Below are 18875 nucleotides of genomic sequence, written 5' to 3' on the forward strand. Positions count from 1 at the left end.
CTTCAGGCCCTGGGATCCATATTAATGTAAAAAATAAAGAATTAAAATAATAAATATGGATATACTCACCCGTCCGGCGGCCCCTGGACCTTACCGCTGTTAACCAGCAGCCTCCGTTCCCAAGAATGAGGAGTTTATCACCTTCGATGACGTCGCGGCTGACGTCGCGGCTTGTGATTGGTCGCGTGACCGCTCATGTGACCGCTCACGCGACCAATCACAAGCCGCAACGTCATTGCAGGTCCTAAACTCCTCATTCTTAGGAACAAAGGCTGCCGGTTAACAGCGGTAAGGTCCAGGGGCCGCCGGACGGGTGAGTATATCCATATTTATTATTTTAATTCTTTATTTTTTACATGAATATGGATCCCAGGGCCTGAAGGAGAGTCTCCTCTCCTCCAGACCCTGGGAACCATACACTGGGAACTTCCGATTCCGATTTCCGATATCACAAAAATATCGGAACTCGGTATCGGAATTCCGATACCGCAAGTATCGGCCGATACCCGATACTTGCGGTATCGGAATGCTCAACACTAATTGTAAACTTACGAGCATGGCCCTCACTCTTCCTGCAACTGCTGAACTGTATGTTACTTTACCATGACTGTATTGTCTATACATTTCCCCGCTTAATTGTAAAGTGCTTCAAAATACATTGGCTCTATGGAAATAAAATTATAAATATAAGCAAATATTACCTAATTATTATGGCTATTTAATGACTTTTTATCTTTTCCTTAATTTATGCTTTACATTTATCTAAGATCAGCAGTTTATTTTTTGTTGTTGTGGTTTCATGATTAAATATTCACTACTCATATGGCATGTTATATATGTGATTACGTCCCTGGCCTAACACCATAAACAATGAATTGATCATTTTACGCCATTGTAATTTATTGCTATACATCTGCTGCTTTGTTGTGTGTATAGAATTGCTAAACATAAGTCACTCTCCCCCATGTAATGCCTTAATGTGTGATATATATTTCTAACAGTTTTTTTGTTATAATACCACACATATTCAGTAAATGCTTTCAAATTTGTCAAACAAAAAAAGATTCCTGAATCGATTTCCAGTGAATCTCAAGTACTGCAAAGCCTCCAATTGCCTTGAAAACACATGTATATAACACTCAGAGATCTCCATGGACTTGAATTGAACACTTTTCAAGAGCCGTAAAGGAAACACATCCTTAGTAATGTCAGAGTGAACATATTTGGCTAAAGGTATGGTAGCTGTTCTTCACTGCCCTCCTGTCACACCCTATCTATAGTGCATAGTCAGCTTTTTAAAGCTTGTAAAGAGATGAAGTTCGGATGAGTAAATGAAAAATCTAGTTTCACCCTGAAAAACTAAAACATTTTTCATCCAATTTCGATCTACATTGTCATTGGTGAGCCATCCATATGTTCACCTTTCCTTTTCTACACCAGTCTATCATTGTTAGTTTATTCATTGTAATCTATTTTTCTATCTTGTATGTAACCCCTTCTCATGTATAGCACCCTGGAAACAATGGTGCTCAAAAAATAAATAATAATAATATACACATATAGTTTAGAAAAAGCTACAATTTTCTATTACATAAGTTAAAACTTTTAAACTCTTAAATTTGAATTATTTAAGCCTTGCTTTGGAATATGATTTTAAGACTGGATTTATCCGTATCCTACAAGAAGAGGGAAATAGATTACATTAGCAATTATGAAATGAGTTTCCTGCTTTTACGGTTTTTACTTCCAGCTGAGAAACACAATATTTTACTTTAAAATGCAACCTCGACCTTAATGTACTACATTATGAAAGATTCATTTTGGAGTCCAGTGGAAAGTACCTGGCAGCAAGAAGACTATGTGCTATTTCTCATTTAGATTCATTCAATATAACTAAAACCAACTTGCACGCATACCCTATCCTCGTGTGCAGGTGGCGTCTGCATTTTTCCTTAAATAACTTTTTATTTTATTATTTTAGCAGTTCAAAAATATCCAAATAAAATGGTTGCTAGTATAACAGTTCATCTATTTCAGACTTACACAATTTCCCTATAAAAATGAAGATCAGATATAATTTGTATTGGTATTTCCATTAAAGGCATTGATGTACTTTACTTTCATTGGCTCCTATTAAAGAGGTTGTCTCATTTTATCAAGTGGGTAAAACTGTAGGGAGCTTGCAAAAACACGCAATTTATTGCTTATTAAAAATCCTTTTTGTTTTCAATAATGTAGGGATTTTTAATTTTTGTAATGTACAGTTCATTACTAAAATTACTTACTGCCTAAGAGGTGGCCTGTATCCCAGGCAATAAGTAACTATTTGCTAGGTGCTTGGCATACAACTTGAAAAAAAATTCTCTAGAGTTGGCTGGATTACTAGTTTGACTGAGCTTTTCCCATGCGACAGATTACCTCTGCTAACATCATGGGAGAGCACATGGTGAGGGAGAGTGGCTCGGCTATGCTGTTGACTCCAACTGTCAATCTTCAGAAGCGCACTGCCAATCAGCAAGAAGGAAGTTGGGAGGAAGGGAAGCGCTAAGTTCCTAAGGAGAGGAACATAAAATAACCCTTTCAATTTACTTTAAAATGGATTGGCCACCAGATTTAAATTAAAAATTGGTTACGTTGTTACATTAATTTCTTAGACCTAATAAGGCTGTTGTTATTACTTTGTAAATCCTTGTCAAAATTGTTGTATAATCTTAATATTGAGATGAACATTTTATGATTCCAGCTTTGGAATGAAATATCTAATGAGTCCAAGTGTTTTCCAAACTCCCCCACCTAGTCTGACTGACACTGGCAGCTTATACAAAGCAATGTGAGATCCTTGCGGCAGCAGTGGGGCATTGAGGAGCTATCTTTCCGGCCCAGTGAGTTAACCTTTCATAAAGGAGAATACAGCAATTATGTACAAATGGAATTTTCAAAACACCTAAATATATTCATTATTTAATTTTATCACCATACACAGAAATTCATGCACTTGGAGCCTTGGGTGCTATCAGTGAATTTTTTAATTGGGTGTCCAAGAAATGTACTTCTATGCACAATGCACAAATCATCAAGATCCACTGCTAGAAACTCCCTTTGCAATTGCTAGACAATGATGTCTCAGATGTCAGAAGGCTATAAAAGCACGTTTAGCTAATGCATGCTTCTCATAGTAGCACTAGCAACAGTTAGCCTTGCATTGTGTTCTCCTGGGACACTATGAAGAAATGGCCATATCACTGGTTCCACAACTAAATCAATGTTAAACCAAGCTATTAGTGTACCTGTAATTAAGACTAGAGGGGATTGGATAATGTACATTAAGTGCAGCGCCCCAGGGTCCTGGTCGTTGCAGTAATGTCATTCTTCCACCACGGGGAGTGATGTTATGTCTGAAGGCAATAAAGGAGATCTCTTTACCAGGTATCACAAACTATGCAACACACTTCACACTCCAGTCCACCAGGGGGAGCTATGCTCCTATTTATTAGGGCACTCTTCACAATTAGGTAAAACTGGTGGTCTGGATAGGAAGTTAGGCAGAAACTGACTGGGCTTCACCCAGGCAGTACCTGTCAGGCAGACAGAGGGGAAGGAGGAACTCCTAATAGCTGTTGACATGGTGGTCCCTGACAGGGGTGGGATCCTGTCAGAGGCCTAGACAAAAGGCCACAGAGCTGTGCCTGCCCAACATGCGTCAGCATCCTAAGAAAGAGACAAGAACAGCGAATTGTATTGTAGAGGGTGAGAAACAAAGTCATAGCAAAAGGAGAGGAAACCAGAAGGAGTTCTGCCCTGCAAAGTCTGCCTCCTTCTGAGGCGCAGGATCTGGTAGCCAGAAGACCGAGAGAGCAACCATCTCCATGCCTTGCTCCAGAGACCGGGATATAATAAATTATCCACTTCTTTTTACTATAAAGTTGAGTGCCGGGTTTTTATATTACTTATGACTACGGTTTGGGAACCTACCCGTGCACCTTCCCAGGTTGTGCAAACATTTATTTGCTATATTGCTCCAGAGACCGGCAGGACAGCTAATTCCACGTTACCTGCCCGACCTATACCCAGGAGGCATGGTGGCAACTTGTGGGGGCCGGGGCATGCTAGAGTCCCTGTAAAAAGCCTCAGGCCATCAGTCATACGGGTTTGTCCAATCCTTACCATCAGGGGGACAGAGAAAGAGACATAACATCTTGAACATCTACAACAGTTGTGAGGATCTTATGAGAGGCTCAGCAGTAAGGTACTACAAGATCCAGGTGCTAGAGGAAGGCTAATTATTTCCACCTGGATAAGGGGACTCTGGAGTTGCCTTCAGACCGGCCAAACTTTGCCTGCCCTGTGATCTGGTGCTCTGGACTGTGGATGCTGAAGCCTTCATTAAAAAGGTAAAGAGACTGCAACCTTGTGTCCTTGTTCTTCACTGCGCCTTACACCATCCACCATCTACACACTGGGAAGCCCTGGGGATACACTTCACCTGTGGGAAGGTATACCATATAGCTGCCATAACATCACCCCAGCGGACCCATTAAAGCAGCGTTGGTCACCCTGAATGAATACCACAGGTGGCGTCATGAACATTATCCCTTTAAAGACCTTTCCCCCATTTAAACCGGACGTCCTTAGGGCCACGGACTGGGTCAGCCACCGTGACATCCCCCTTGAGAACCGAAGGGCCCGGTACCGAGTACCCAGCCGCCCCTGGGGGGTGCTCCAACTTTGGCATCACGAACAGGATCTACTTAAGCCTGAAAATCGGGTCATGTGCGCCTAAGAGCTGTGCCAGAATTGTATTTGGACTGTGATTGACTAAAAGACTGCATATTGCAAAAGAACACCAAAATTCCTGCCATTGCAGCACCACGAGGAGCGCAGGAGATGAAGAAAGGCCTGTTGTTGTGGGCGTGAATGAACTGAGAAGCGCAAAAAATAATGGCCGCCCAGTCTAAATATTTCTGTACCTTGAGGACGTGTCCGTCAGCAGCCGAGATCCACCTCCTGATCCTTAATAGTGGGTGGAAACAAAGAACAAGAAACCACCCCGGAGAAAAGAGTGGGAAATGGATGAGGAAGGAACCAGCCACATGGAAGATGCCATGGCCAGCTGTCCAGAACCGGACCAAGGGGTAGAGGCCGAGGACTCCCCCAGCCAACTGGAGAGGCACCGTAACCAGGCATCTACAGTTGGCACTGACTTCCTGCTGGCCAGAGTGGACAAGCTAATCGACCAGCTCCTGCAGCTGTGGGTGAACACCAAGGCCGCATGCCGGACAACACCTGCGGATGACCCACCTGCACCACCTCCAACACCGCTCCCTACACCGCTCCCAGAGCCGCCACCAGCACTGTTGCCGCCAGTGGAACCGACCGGCACCGAAGACACCGCAGTGGCAGGTAAGGATGCTGACCCGACCTCGGTGACAGAGGGACTGCTGATAGGCCCCATAGCAGTGCCACCTCCTCGCGGTACCCACCGCCTCCAGTGCCTTGAGCCTTGGGACCAAGCCACGGGAATGGAGCAATTCCTGAAGGCCCCAATCACACCCACCACTCTGCTGGGTGAGCTATATGCAGAGCGGACTGTATACCGCTGGGTGAATCCCGGATCAGACTTTATGGGGTTCCCCAGGGCAGAAAAACAGAAGGGAGAGACTGTGGAAGTTTTGAGTTGGGATGACTACCAGGCCCAGCTTGCCCGCAAGTGGAAGGAAAAAGAAGAAAGACATCAGGTCCAATGCAGAGCCTTTGACCAACGTGACTTAGAAGTTAAAGCCCAGGCCTGCAAGGACTGCACCACTAACCAGGCCCCGCGTAAGCAGGGCACAGTCGTAGCCTTTGAATTACAAGGAGGATGGGGCTTTATCAAAGAACAAGGACTATGTGCCTTAATACTTGTTAACCGCAGAGACGTAGAATCCCATCTCTGGGAAGGACATCCAGACAGAGACCTGTATCCAGGGGATAAAGTCACCTACACCAGGCACTTTGGTGAAAAAGGATGGTTTGCCCTGAATGTGCAGAAGCAACGAGACACTATGACATACAACACTAAAACCCCTGCTATGCCATCTCCTGTGATAACAGCACTGCCATGTGTCAAGACCACTGCCACTACCACTGCCACTACTGTCACTCCTACCTGTACTTTCACAAGGACCACAGTGTGCACTGTTACTACCACAGGAACTGTTGTGACCATGGAACCAACTCCAACTGTAACCTGTGCTAAGGTTACCCCTGAACAGAAATCAGTGGGCACTCAGACCCCCATCTGGAATGAGGGAGCCCCCCCGCCAGTACCCAAAAGGACTACCTCCACCAGTGCTACCGCCAGAACTGTTCCAGTAATAAGTGAAATCTGGAAAACTGATTGTAAATAGTTCTCAAACTTTCCTTTTTCTACTTTAAACCCGTCCAGGGTTAACTCTTAAAGGGGTCCCCTGTTTAAAGGGATCCTTAATTTTTCACAAGTTCATTGTTGCCTTAAAGAACATTTAAATCATGGATGGTGAATGATTCACAAACTGTCCTTGTAAATAGTTTGCACCATCTTAAAGGTGCTTCCTACTCGTTTTACAAAGGAGGCTTTTACAAAGACTGCCTCTAAAAGAAACTGCTGTTAATCTTGTTGTAAAAATTGCTTTGCTTTTCAGACCTGAAGAAAAACCCATTGGTGAGGCAGAATTCTGGGTCAGGATACACGTCTTGTAGCCCACCCAACACCAATGTTGGGGGTTCGTCACGGGTCCCTCGCATCATGTCACTGATATTGCTAAACTGACTTGAATCTTGATGTGATTGTTTGCATTACCTCATTGACAGACTTGAATGTTATTCACTCTAAAAGGGAATGCTGAATTATTGCACTTTGCTAAAAAGTTAATATATCACACGGTAATATAATGGGTAAAGTTAGAAATTTAGATTTAGATAGTAATAATGTTATAGAGTTAAAGTTAGGTAATCTGGTATAACGTACTTTAAATAAACTGAAAGAAAATGCAGTGAGCCCGTGGGGGTTGATAGACTGATCTGCAATTGAATAAAGTGAACCCATGTGGGTTAGTTGAAAGTTTGCACTTAGAGAGGAATACTGTTTTGCACTTAATAGATAATATACCTATGTGGGTAATTACCTTTAGTAGTTAGTACATCTGTTATTGGTATGGTCAATTTATAGAAGCAAGCCAGCAATGTAAATATGTTCTTGTTTGTAACGTTCAAGTGTCCTAACCTCCCATAAAGGGAAGCACAGTTACATTAGCTTGTTTTATAGCATTTAAAAAATTTGCATGTCTTTTGCTAATGTATTGTTGTTTTCTTTTCCCAGTCCCGGAGTACTGGATTTAACGGGGGGGGGGGGGGGGGGTCCTGGTCATTGCAGTGATGTCATTCTTCCACAAGGGGGAGTGATATTACATCTGAAGGCAATAAAGGAGATCTCTTTACCAGGTATCACAAACCATGCAACACACTTCACACTCCAGACCACCAGGGGGAGCTATGCTCCTATTTATTAGGGCACTCTTCACAATTAGGTAAAACTGGTGGTCTGGATAGGAAGTTAGGCAGAAGCTGACTGGGCTTCACCCAGGCAGTACCTGTCAGGCAGACAGAGGGGAAAAAGGAATACCTAATAGCTGTTGACAGGGTGGTCCCTGACAGGGGTGGGATCCTGTCAGACGCCTAGACAGAAGGCCACGGAGCTGCGCCTGCTCGACGTGCGGCAGCATCCTAAGAAAGAGACAAGAACAGCGAATTGTATTGTAGAGGGTGAGAAACGAAGTCATAGCAAAAGGAGAGGAAATCAGAAGGAGTTCAGCCCTGCAAAGGCTGCCTCCTTCTGAGGTGCAGGATCCGGTAGCCGGAACACCGAGGGAGCAACCGTCTCCATGCCTTGCTCCAGAGACTGGCAGGACAGCTAATTCCATGTTACCTGCCCGACCTATACCCAGGAGGCATGGTGGCAACTTGTGGGGCCGGGGCGTGCTAGAGTCCCTGTAAAAAGCCTCAGGCCTTCAGTCTTATGGGTTTGTCCTATCCTTACCATCAGGGGGACAGAGAAAGAGACATAACATCTAGAACATCTACAACAGTTGTGAGGACCTTATGAGAGACTCAGCAGAAAGGTACTACAACATCCAGGTGCTAGAGGAAGGCTAATGATTTCCACCTGGATAAGGGGACTCTGGATTTGCCTTCAGATCGGCCGGACTCTGCCTGCCCTGTGATCTGGTGCTCTGGACTGTGGATGCTGAAGCCTTCAGGAAAAAGGTAAAGAAACTGCAACCTTGTGTCCTTGTTCTTCACTGCGCCTCACACCATCCACCATCTACACACTGGAAATCCCTGGGGATACACTTCACCTGTGGGAAGGTATACCATCTAGCAGCCATAACATCACCCCAGTGGACTCCTTAAAGCAGCATCGGTCACCCTGACTGAACACCATAGGTGGCATCACGAACATTATGCCTTTAAAGACCTTTCCCCCATTTACAATGGACGTCCCTAGGCCCACGGATCGGGTCAGCCACCATGACTTCCCCCTTGAGAACCGAAGGACCTGGTACCGAGTACCCCGCCGCCCCTGGGGGGTGCTCCATATGTATGCCAGCATCATAATCCCAGGAAAAGGACTGATGTGAAGTGCCATTGTGAAGGCCTCTTCATAGCAGTACCAAATAGGGTCTTGTCAGATTTAATGAATGGTGTGTAATGATCCATTTAGAAACTGCAAGTGAAATACTAAGTCTAAGTTATCAAATAGTTTCTCCACCTAGCATCAAAAGTTGTTTGAATGACAAAGGGCTATGAGCCACATGTCCAGCTAGTAGTGCTCCAATAATCTTACGTCACTGCTCTCAAAGACTGTGATAGAGCAGAGATGGAATGGAGGTCTGTATGCCACTTAAATCTTGAAAGCAGTGATAGACAGAGATTGATATGGAGACCACATGGGCAAAGCCTTGAAAAGACCTTCAGGAAGGTATATGAAAGTGTCTTATTAGCCAGTTTCCTTGGTTCTTCAAAGTCTCATAGGACAAACTCATTGATAGCATGCTAAGGCGTGTAAATGGGGGATTTCTACATTTGTGCTCAAAAGTTTACCTACCCTGGCAGAATTTTGGCTTTCTTGGCCTTTTTCCAGAGAATATGAATGATAACACCAGAACAGGTGTTTTTTTGCCAAGAAGAGTGGACAGCTTTACCTTCTGAGAAAATAAAGAACCTCATCCACAACTACAGCAAAAGACTCATAGCTGACATTGACGTTAGAGGGGGAAATACACAGTATTAAGAAATGGAGTATGTGAACTTTTGATCAGGGTCATTTGGATGTTTTGGGTTGTCATTATGATTTAAAAAAGAGAAAACACAATAGTTTGACAATAAATGGCTTCACCGAACCACTAAACATGAGTGGAGAAAAATTTTTGGTGTTATCATTAATATTCTCTGAAAAAAGGCCAAGAAAGCAAACATTCTGCTAGGGTATGTAAACTTTTGAGCACAACTGCATGTGTGGTAATCATACTCAATACTAAATAAATTATGATATTTTGAAAATTTTGTTTACATTTTTCATAATTTACATATCATTCCTGTGATTTCCATATTTCGCTGACTTTTCCTTGCTATTGCAATTTTAATCTTGAGGAGTTTATTTAAAAAAAAAAAAAAAAAAAAAAATATATATATATATATATATATATATATATATATAAAAAATTCAAACATTATTTGTCACTGCTACATTTAGTTAATAAAATCAAAATGAAATACTTGACATATTTTATTTCAATATAACAGTCTTTACAGTAAGTAATTTTTTTAATATGTTTCATAAAAAAGTAGAACTTTTCCTTCCAGACTTTAACCTGTCTCCAGAATTTTTCTGATTACTTGTTTTTATTTTGCTGAAGAAACAAAAATACAGTAAGATACATTTCACTAGAAATTTAATGACACTAGAAATGGCTTTTAGTTTTCCATTTCATTGATCAAGAGCTGCAGTTATCTCCTAAATTTACACTAAATAGCTACATGGTAGAAGGCTGGAGTGAACACAAGTTTTGCAGTGCAAGCCTTCAATATACAGTATATCACAAGTTTACTTCGAACTGCTATGATTTAATGATGTGCAAAAATGTTCTGTCATTGTACCACTTTTATAGGGCACATAACAGATTTTCCGGACAGGGAGTGCACTCAATCATCAGAGTTATAGGCTCCTACTTTCATATATGAAATACAAACACCAACGCAAAGTCCCATATTTTCTATCAATGATTTTTATTATATTTTGTAATTTCCAGTTATATTATCTGTGCTTTTTAAATGATAGACATTTCTCTATGAATTTGCAGTCCATCCTGCTTAAACTACAAAAATTAATAATTTATAGATAGATACATGTAAAATACATTTATTTTATCTATTGTTTGAGTATGGAAAGAGTTAATGTCTACTGCCTGCAAAATCTCATAATGAGGTTGCGTTCAAACAAACATATTTTTGGACCGATGCCATTGAATTGGACCATTCAGATGACCATTTCTTTCACATGGACCGAAAAAATAGCATGTACTAGTCTTCTACTTATTTCCCATAAGACTTGACATTTATAGTCTATAAAAATCGGACACCATAAGGATCATATGTTTAGAGCTGTATTTTTACAAATGCATTAAAATGATTAACATAGAAAACTGTATTTGTTCATGAAAATTTTAAACCCTTCATGGCATGCACCATACTAGTACGGCACATGTCATTTCTCCCCTATGATGTGGGCTCTGGCACATCTTTTCTAGCACATGTCAGCTATTTTGAACAGCTGACATGTGCTTGGAACAGCCGCGGGTGGAATCGCGACCCACCCACGGCTGTTAACCGGCTAAATGCCTCTGTCAAACTCTGACAGTGGCATTTAACGCACGCTTCTGGCAATTGCCAGAAATCCCACCCATCGGTGGCCCCATCCCACCGATGCATCGTCATGACAACCAGAGGCCTCCTGCAGTGGGCGGCACTCATAGCAAGTCAGAAATTCTGCTACATACAGGTTATATGATCATCACCTTTATGTAGCAGAGACAATCAGGTTATGGCAGCTTCTAGTCACCCATGGAGACTATTGAAGGATGCCAAAAGTAAAAAAAAGTTTTTAAAAATATTTAAAAAATTAAAAAGATATAAAACTTCAAATCATCCCCCTTTCGCCCCATTCAAAATAAAACAATAAAAAAACAAACATACACATATTTGGTATTGGCGCATTCAGAATTGCCCGATCTGTCAATATAAAAAAATTAACCCGATTGGTAAATGGCGTAATGGGAAAAAAGTCAAAATGCCAGAATTAAGTTTATTTTTGGTCCCTGTAACACTGATTTAAAATACAATAACGGGCAATCAAAGATCATATCTGCACCAAAATGGTATCATTAGAAACATCAGATCAGCATGAAAAAAATAAGCCCTCACCTAACCCAAGATCACGAAAAATGGAGACACTACAGGTCTCGGAAAATTACGCAATTTTTAAAAATCAATTTTGGATTTTTTTTCACAACTTAAATAAAAAATAACCTAGACATGTTTGGTGTCTATGAATTCTTAATAGCCTGGAAAATCATAATGGCAGGTCAGTTTTAGCATTTGGTGAGCATGGAAAAAAAATCCTAAAAAAATTGTGAAATCGAAATTGATGTGGTAAAACCAATGGTGTTTTTCAAAAATGCAACTTGTCCTGCAAAAAAAAAAAAGCCCTCACATGGCCATATTGACAGAAAAATAAAAAAAGTTATGACTCTGGGAAGAAGGGGAGTGAAAAACAGAAATGCAAAAGTGAAAAAGAGCTCCATTATGAAGGGGTTAATAACTTCCTATGTACAAAGAGAGATGGAATAGGAATTCCATTCTTATTGTAAAGTGGCAGCTAGACAGGTCCTGGACGGAAGGTATGTGTCACAGAGATTGCAATTCTCTGTGATGTAGGACCTGGAGAAACAGGTTCCAGCATGTACAGTGTTGAAAGGTGATTTTAATGAGTCTGGATTTTTGGGTTCGGGTCTTTGGAAAGGCCAAAGAGCTGGTTGGGACTGGCCGTTCCCTTACCTCCAGTTCATGGGTTTGCAAGGGGCTATAAAAAAGGTTCATCTGCCTCATTTAGTGCTGGGTAGTTGAGGTGGAAACATCACTGATGTACTGGTCAACTCTGCAAGAGGCTGACTAGTTCTACAAAGCAAGGTTTCGCAGATGTGGACTGTGACCATAATTGCAAAAACTTTGTGACTCATGACTCATGATCTAACTTATCAATACTCTGTTTTAACTTATACAGGGAGTCATGAACCCAGTAAAAGAAGCATGTGAATTGGAACTGTATTATGGAACAACATTTTTTAAGATTATTTTAATGTATTTATATTATTATGCATGCTGTATATGTATATCCAAAAGCACAAGAATCGAGGGCATTCACCAGTCTTCAGAATTCAGTCTTTATTCACAAATAGTTGGAAAAGATGGAACATATGGATTTAACAGCCGGTCAACCCAGAGCGGGGCTGCAAGCTGGTCGGGAAAATGTTGATGATTATTTCCGTGGTCCCCTTTCTCCCCTGCTCACACGAGCTACGGCTCCGGTTATCCTGACCATGGATTTTATCGCAACTATTTGTGAATAAAGACTGAATTGTGAAGACTGGTGAGTGCCCTCGATTCTTGTGCTTTTGGATCATCACTCATAGACGTCTTTTCTGGAGGAGCACCGCAGTCTCATTCAGCTAGGCTGTAATAGCCATTGCGATAGCACCCGCATGTAGGGAAAAATGGCCGCCAACAGCCTCATTTAAGACTGTGCCGCCTGAGAAACTTTTTTATGGTGTATAGTATCAGGACTTTGTATTGGGCTGAGCACGTCTGTATTATACCAGAAGGTTGAGAGGTGTTGGAAGTTATTAACAGATGGAACATATGGATTTAACAGCCGGTCAACCCAGAGCGGGGCTGCAAGCTGGTCGGGAAAATGTTGATGATTATTTCCGTGGTCCCCTTTCTCCCCTGCTCACACGAGCTACGGCTCCGGTTATCCTGACCATGGATTTTATCGCAACTATTTGTGAATAAAGACTGAATTGTGAAGACTGGTGAGTGCCCTCGATTCTTGTGCTTTTGGATCATCACTCATAGACGTCTTTTCTGGAGGAGCACCGCAGTCTCATTCAGCTAGGCTGTAATAGCCATTGCGATAGCACCCGCATGTAGGGAAAAACCGGCCGCCAACAGCCTCATTTAAGACTGTGCCGCTTGAGAAACTTTTTTATGGTGTACTGTATATGTATATATTTGCTAGGCAGTGTCTATCACTATGAATAACAAGACCCAATGACAACTACATTTTTTTAACATCTCTAAATGCATTTGTAATCTCATCAGGATGGCCACATTACATGACTTAATGCATTGCTCTAGGCATTACTCTCTCTGGCTGATGATCACTTTTGATGTTGATCATTGTCAAGAGTCTGAAGTCGGTCACCCTGGACCTTATAACTTGCAGCAAACATGCATCATCATTACCGCTTTCATTTAAAATGTTGTCATTTTGAAATTCAACAATGAATTCATATTAAAGTCTGAGCAGACAGACCTTCACATCTAGGGATCGGGCCACTCCACATAATTTTCCCATCTTTCAGCATAAATAAAGCAAAAAATCTGTATATGGAATGTGAGTCCTACAGATGATACCACTATTAATTAATCATAACAAAGCAAAAAAAGTGGAGAATAAAACATAACTTTTAATACACTAAAGTCAATAAAAAACTCATCACCCAAGTGAACATATAACACGGGGCCAAGTCACTGCCACATATAATGGACTTTTGGAAAAAATGACAAGCCCTAAAACAGGATTAAAAGTTTCCGACAATGTATGCGGAATCAATCTGAGATAGGGTATATAAAGTAGCTATACAGCAGTGATACAAGTAAGCCACTAACCCTATATATCCAGACGCATATAATCATGATAGACAGTAATAGGCATATGCTATAAGAAATGCTTACTGTAACTATTAAACAATAAAAGGAATGGTCTCACCAGTTCCATAAGGCAGGCATCGGAGCACCGGGTATTCTCCAGTCAGATGAATGGCCGGTTTGATGGGATGACAATCCCTATGTCAATCCCTATGGGGCTACAATAGACTATCCCCAAAGCTCCTGCCCTTACAAGGGAAGTCCACATCTACCCCTGTATATACATGCCCTGCACTCTCCCTATAATGTCCCGACGCATTTCTTCCAAGCCCAAGTTTTCAGGGGAACTGCTTGTATGAGGAGATTAAGTGCTAAAACAGAGGGACAAAAAGTCCTGCCACCCTCTATGCTGTCCTGCAGAGAGTGGACAGGGCTAGGGCCATTATTATATAGAAAGTGTGCCACATTTCCTATAGGGCGATCCAGATACATGGCAGCTGGAGGTGGTTAAACCATATAACTAAGATTGGTATCGGCGCTAAAACTGCGCTCTGCATACCATATAATATGTACATACCAAGCGCTTATAAAAACATAATAAATCCATTAAAGCAGGGAACTCACGATTGTGATGATGTCGTACACCGAGCTCCACGTGGAGTATGTTCCTCCATGACTAAAGGAGGAACTTCCTGTCATGCGCACTGGGACAGGAAGCTGCCGCTACCTAGCAACCAGCATACTATGACAGGAGTGACCACTATACTAAGAGAATCCTTTTCGGAACAGTTGTGGGCGGTCCCAGGGGAAAAAAAAATCCTGCTATGCATCATATAATGCAAAAATGAGAGCGGTCAGTAGAAAAAGTTCGGTGCGAGGAATACCGCTAACCGGAAGTGACCGTAACCCGGCATCCAGGTGAAGCTTACATGGTGCGGCGAGATATCCACTGCATACTTGCGCACTGGGACAGGAAGCTGCCGATACTTAGCAACCAGAATACTATGACAGGCGTGCCCGCTATAGTAAGAGAATCTTTTTCAGAACAGTTGTGGGCAGTCCCTGGGGGGAAAAAAGTCACCTGCTACACATCATATAATGTAAAAATGAGAGCGGTCACTAGAAAAAATTTGGTGCGAGGAATATCGCTAACCGGAAGTGGCCGTAACCCGGCAACCAGGTGAAGCTTACATGGTGCGGTGAGGTATACACTACATACTTGCGCACTGGGACAGGAAGCTGCCGCTACCTAGCAGCCCAAATACTATGACAGGAGTGCCCACTATAGTAAGAGGATCTTTTTTGGAACAGTTGTGGGCGGTCCCAGGGGGGAAAATCACCTGCTATGCATCATATAATGTAAAAATGAGAGTGGTCACTAAAAAAAGTTCGGTGCGAGGAATATCGCTAACCGGAAGTGACCGTAACCCGGCAACCAGGTGAAGCTTACATGGTGCGGCGAGATATCCACAGCATACTTGCAGTTATAACCTATCACATAACATGCAGAGGGATTTAACCATGTTAAAAAGTGGCTTACAACAAAGAAACCTCTATAAGCAATACAAGATGTTAAATTGTGCAGTCACCAAGATTAAATCCATTGTCATAGCACATCACGCTTCAATGGGGTTGGCAGAGGACAGCCCAAACCCAAAGTAATAGAGCCCAAAATATGCACCGTTCCCTTACCTCCAGTTCCTGGGTTTGCAAGGGGCTATAAAAAAGGTTCATCTGCCTCATTTAGTGCTGGGTAGTTGAGGTGGAAACATCACTGATGTACTGGTCAACTCTGCAAGAGGCTGACTAGTTCTACAAAGCAAGGTTTCGCAGATGTGGACTGTGACCATAATTGCAAAAACTTTGTGACTCATGACTCATGATCTAACTTATCAATACTCTGTTTTAACTTATACAGGGAGTCATGAACCCAGTAAAAGAAGCATGTGAATTGGAACTGTATTATGGAACAACATTTTTTAAGATTATTTTAATGTATTTATATTATTATGCATGCTGTATATGTATATATTTGCTAGGCAGTGTCTATCACTATGAATAACAAGACCCAATGACAACTAAATTTTTTTAACATCTCTAAATGCATTTGTAATCTCATCAGGATGGCCACATTACATGACTTAATGCATTGCTCTAGGCATTACTGTCTCTGGCTGATGATCACTTTTGATGTTGATCATTGTCAAGAGTCTGAAGTCGGTCACCCTGGACCTTATAACTTGCAGCAAATATGCATCATCATTACCGCTTTCATTTAAAATTTTGTCATTTTGAAATTCAACAATGAATTCATATTAAAGTCTGAGCAGACAGACCTTCACATCTAGGGATCGGGCCACTCCACATAATTTTCCCATCTTTCAGCATACAAGTGATGGTCTCGGTGCCTTGAGTTTTGATAAATCCATCTTCACAGACCACAGAGACTGAGTTTCCGAGCTGAAAGTTGTCTCCAAAGCGACGAGCATTTAATGGAATTCCGGGATCTGGACACTCGTTATGACCAAAAGCTAAAAGAAATAATAAAAAGAAAGTTTGATTGTAATGTGATATCTATAAACTCATAGACTCATACTGAAACTAAATGTTTTATATATCATTCTTTCTTTAGTAAAACCCAAGATATATAATGCATTAATAATATATTAAAATTTACCTGTATGTTTCACATTAATCTAAAATGTAATGATGGAACTGATGAGTCACCTAACAAGGCTTTATTGGCATATATCTCAATTAAAGGGGTTGTCCACTTTATCTTTCGTTTAACAAATGTGTTGGGAACATGATTTTGTGACATATATCAGTATTGCTGGTTTCTATTTGGGCACTTGTTTGGCTGATGAAAAACTTTGGGACCAAACCTGTTTGTGAACTTCCTCCAATTGAAAAAAGGTTTTAAATGAGCTGTATATTTCAGAAAGTTGAGGCTTTTGGCCTGCTCTGGTCAAGAGCTCATCAATCATGCCACAGACATTTTGAGATCAAGAGGGCTATTCTGAGTTTCTAGGGAAGTACCAAAAAAATCATCAACATATTTGTTAAAGGAGTTGTCTGGGCTTATCACAAAAGTTTGCAGTCACTCTGTAGTGGCACTTTGTGAGGATTTTTTGGTGCCAGTGGCGAGACCAAGTAGACATGCAATATGTATGAGTAGTATGTTAGTATTTATTTATTTATTTTTATTTTAATTTTTTGTAGTTTTTTTTTTTTAGAATGCAATACAGATACTCCAAGTCACATTCCAACTAGAAGTGTGCGGCCACACTCAATACCCTTATATTCAGTGAGGCCGTGCACATCTAGTCAGAATATGGCAGGAAAATACATATTGCATTCTTGCCAGCAGCAGATAATCCTAAGTGCAAGGGCTGCACGCAATACGTGGATTCACAAGTCACATAAAGTGACTGCAGACTTTTTTGAAAGGCACGGAAAACTCTTTTACATAAAGATAAAGTGGACAACCTCTTTAATTGCCCTGGCTTGTTCAATCCATTACTGTATCTTAGATTAATAAGATGATTTGTATCTTGAAACCTAAGGCTATGTGCACACGTTGCGTTTTTTCCGCATTTTTTCCGCTTTTTTTTCCGCAGTGAAAACGCTTAAAAAACGCTTACTAAACGCATCCCATTATTTTTTATGGAATTCCAGGTTGTTGTGCCCATGCTGCATTTTTTTCCGCAAAAAATGCATTGCGGAAAAAAACGCAGCATGTTCATTAATTTGTGGAATTTCAGCGATTTTACTGCTATATAATTGTATTGGGATGCTCCGGAAAAAAACGTGAAAAAAAAAAAAAAGAGAGCGGATTTCCTGCGAAAGGAGTCCGGTTTTGATCAGGAAAATTCTGCAAACATTCTGCAACGTGGGCACATAGCCTAAAGCTGCAGTTACACTGGCCGACATCAGCCGCTAAATGAACGCCAATAGGCTACATGTACTGTAATCCAATCAGTGACCATTTAATAGCCTGTTTGGCCAACTGTTCTTCTATATTCATAGAATGATGGTTGATATGATCAGTCTGTGATCATAGAATACAATTTTTCTTGATAGCACACAGGAAAATGTACTGCCAAGAATGATGATTTTTATGAGAACTTAAAACTGCTCTCACTCAACAAATGAACATCTTTCCAATTCATCGGCTGATGGAGAACGAGCATTCCTACAAACATTTGTTTTATGATTATTAACCAGTGTATATCGTCCTAAATTATTGAGAAACCATTTGAGTTTTATAAATGATACAATAAAACATGTAACATGATTGCAGTATTTTTCTGGTGTAACGCCCATTCCAGATTGAAGTGCTTTTCTTGCAAGTTTTAGTCAAATTCGATAATGTCTTGTTTCAGTAATCATCTCCTACAAATCATCATCACAAATAATAATTGCAGAGAGCAGACTTATAATTAAGTGCAGATTTGTCTCCAATTTCACATGTATAAGCAACAAATATTATCAAGGTTTGGGAGAGAACAAGGTAGGGACGTTCTATTCAATTGATGAAGCTAAATGCAGTAATGCAATATTACTCTGGATCCTGGACTAAAATGAGAAGTCATCTGCTAGAACTAAGGACCATAAAGCACAACAGAACAAAAACAATAAATGTTCATAATGGTGCTCATAACTGGGGATTTGTCATATTGGCAACATTTTGCTAACATAATTCAATTAGACTAATGGAAGACTGTCATATTGATGACCTATCCATTAATTGCAGAAGGAAGAAAAGAGGATTGTGTGATATTGACAGTCATGTGTCAGGATTAACTAACAATGAGCTGCTCACCAAGATAGGTTTTGCGCAGAACAACTCCAATAAGCGTGATAGTACATCC

General features: G+C 41.1%; 1 protein-coding gene across 7 annotated transcripts in view; it reads right to left on the reverse strand.

Moving 5' to 3' along the window:
- The window catches only part of CSMD3 (CUB and Sushi multiple domains 3), a 1888113-nt gene that overhangs the window by 788401 nt on the left and 1080837 nt on the right, over window positions 1-18875 (reverse strand). For all 7 annotated transcript variants that reach the window (XM_077271102.1, XM_077271099.1, XM_077271098.1 and 4 more), the window contains one exon: window positions 16338-16532. In XM_077271102.1, the coding sequence (XP_077127217.1) occupies window positions 16338-16532 (195 nt within the window). The remainder of the gene's footprint in view (window positions 1-16337; window positions 16533-18875) is intronic.

This window comes from Ranitomeya variabilis, chromosome 6 (genome assembly GCF_051348905.1).
Source record: "Ranitomeya variabilis isolate aRanVar5 chromosome 6, aRanVar5.hap1, whole genome shotgun sequence".
NCBI classification, from domain to species: domain Eukaryota; kingdom Metazoa; phylum Chordata; class Amphibia; order Anura; family Dendrobatidae; genus Ranitomeya; species Ranitomeya variabilis.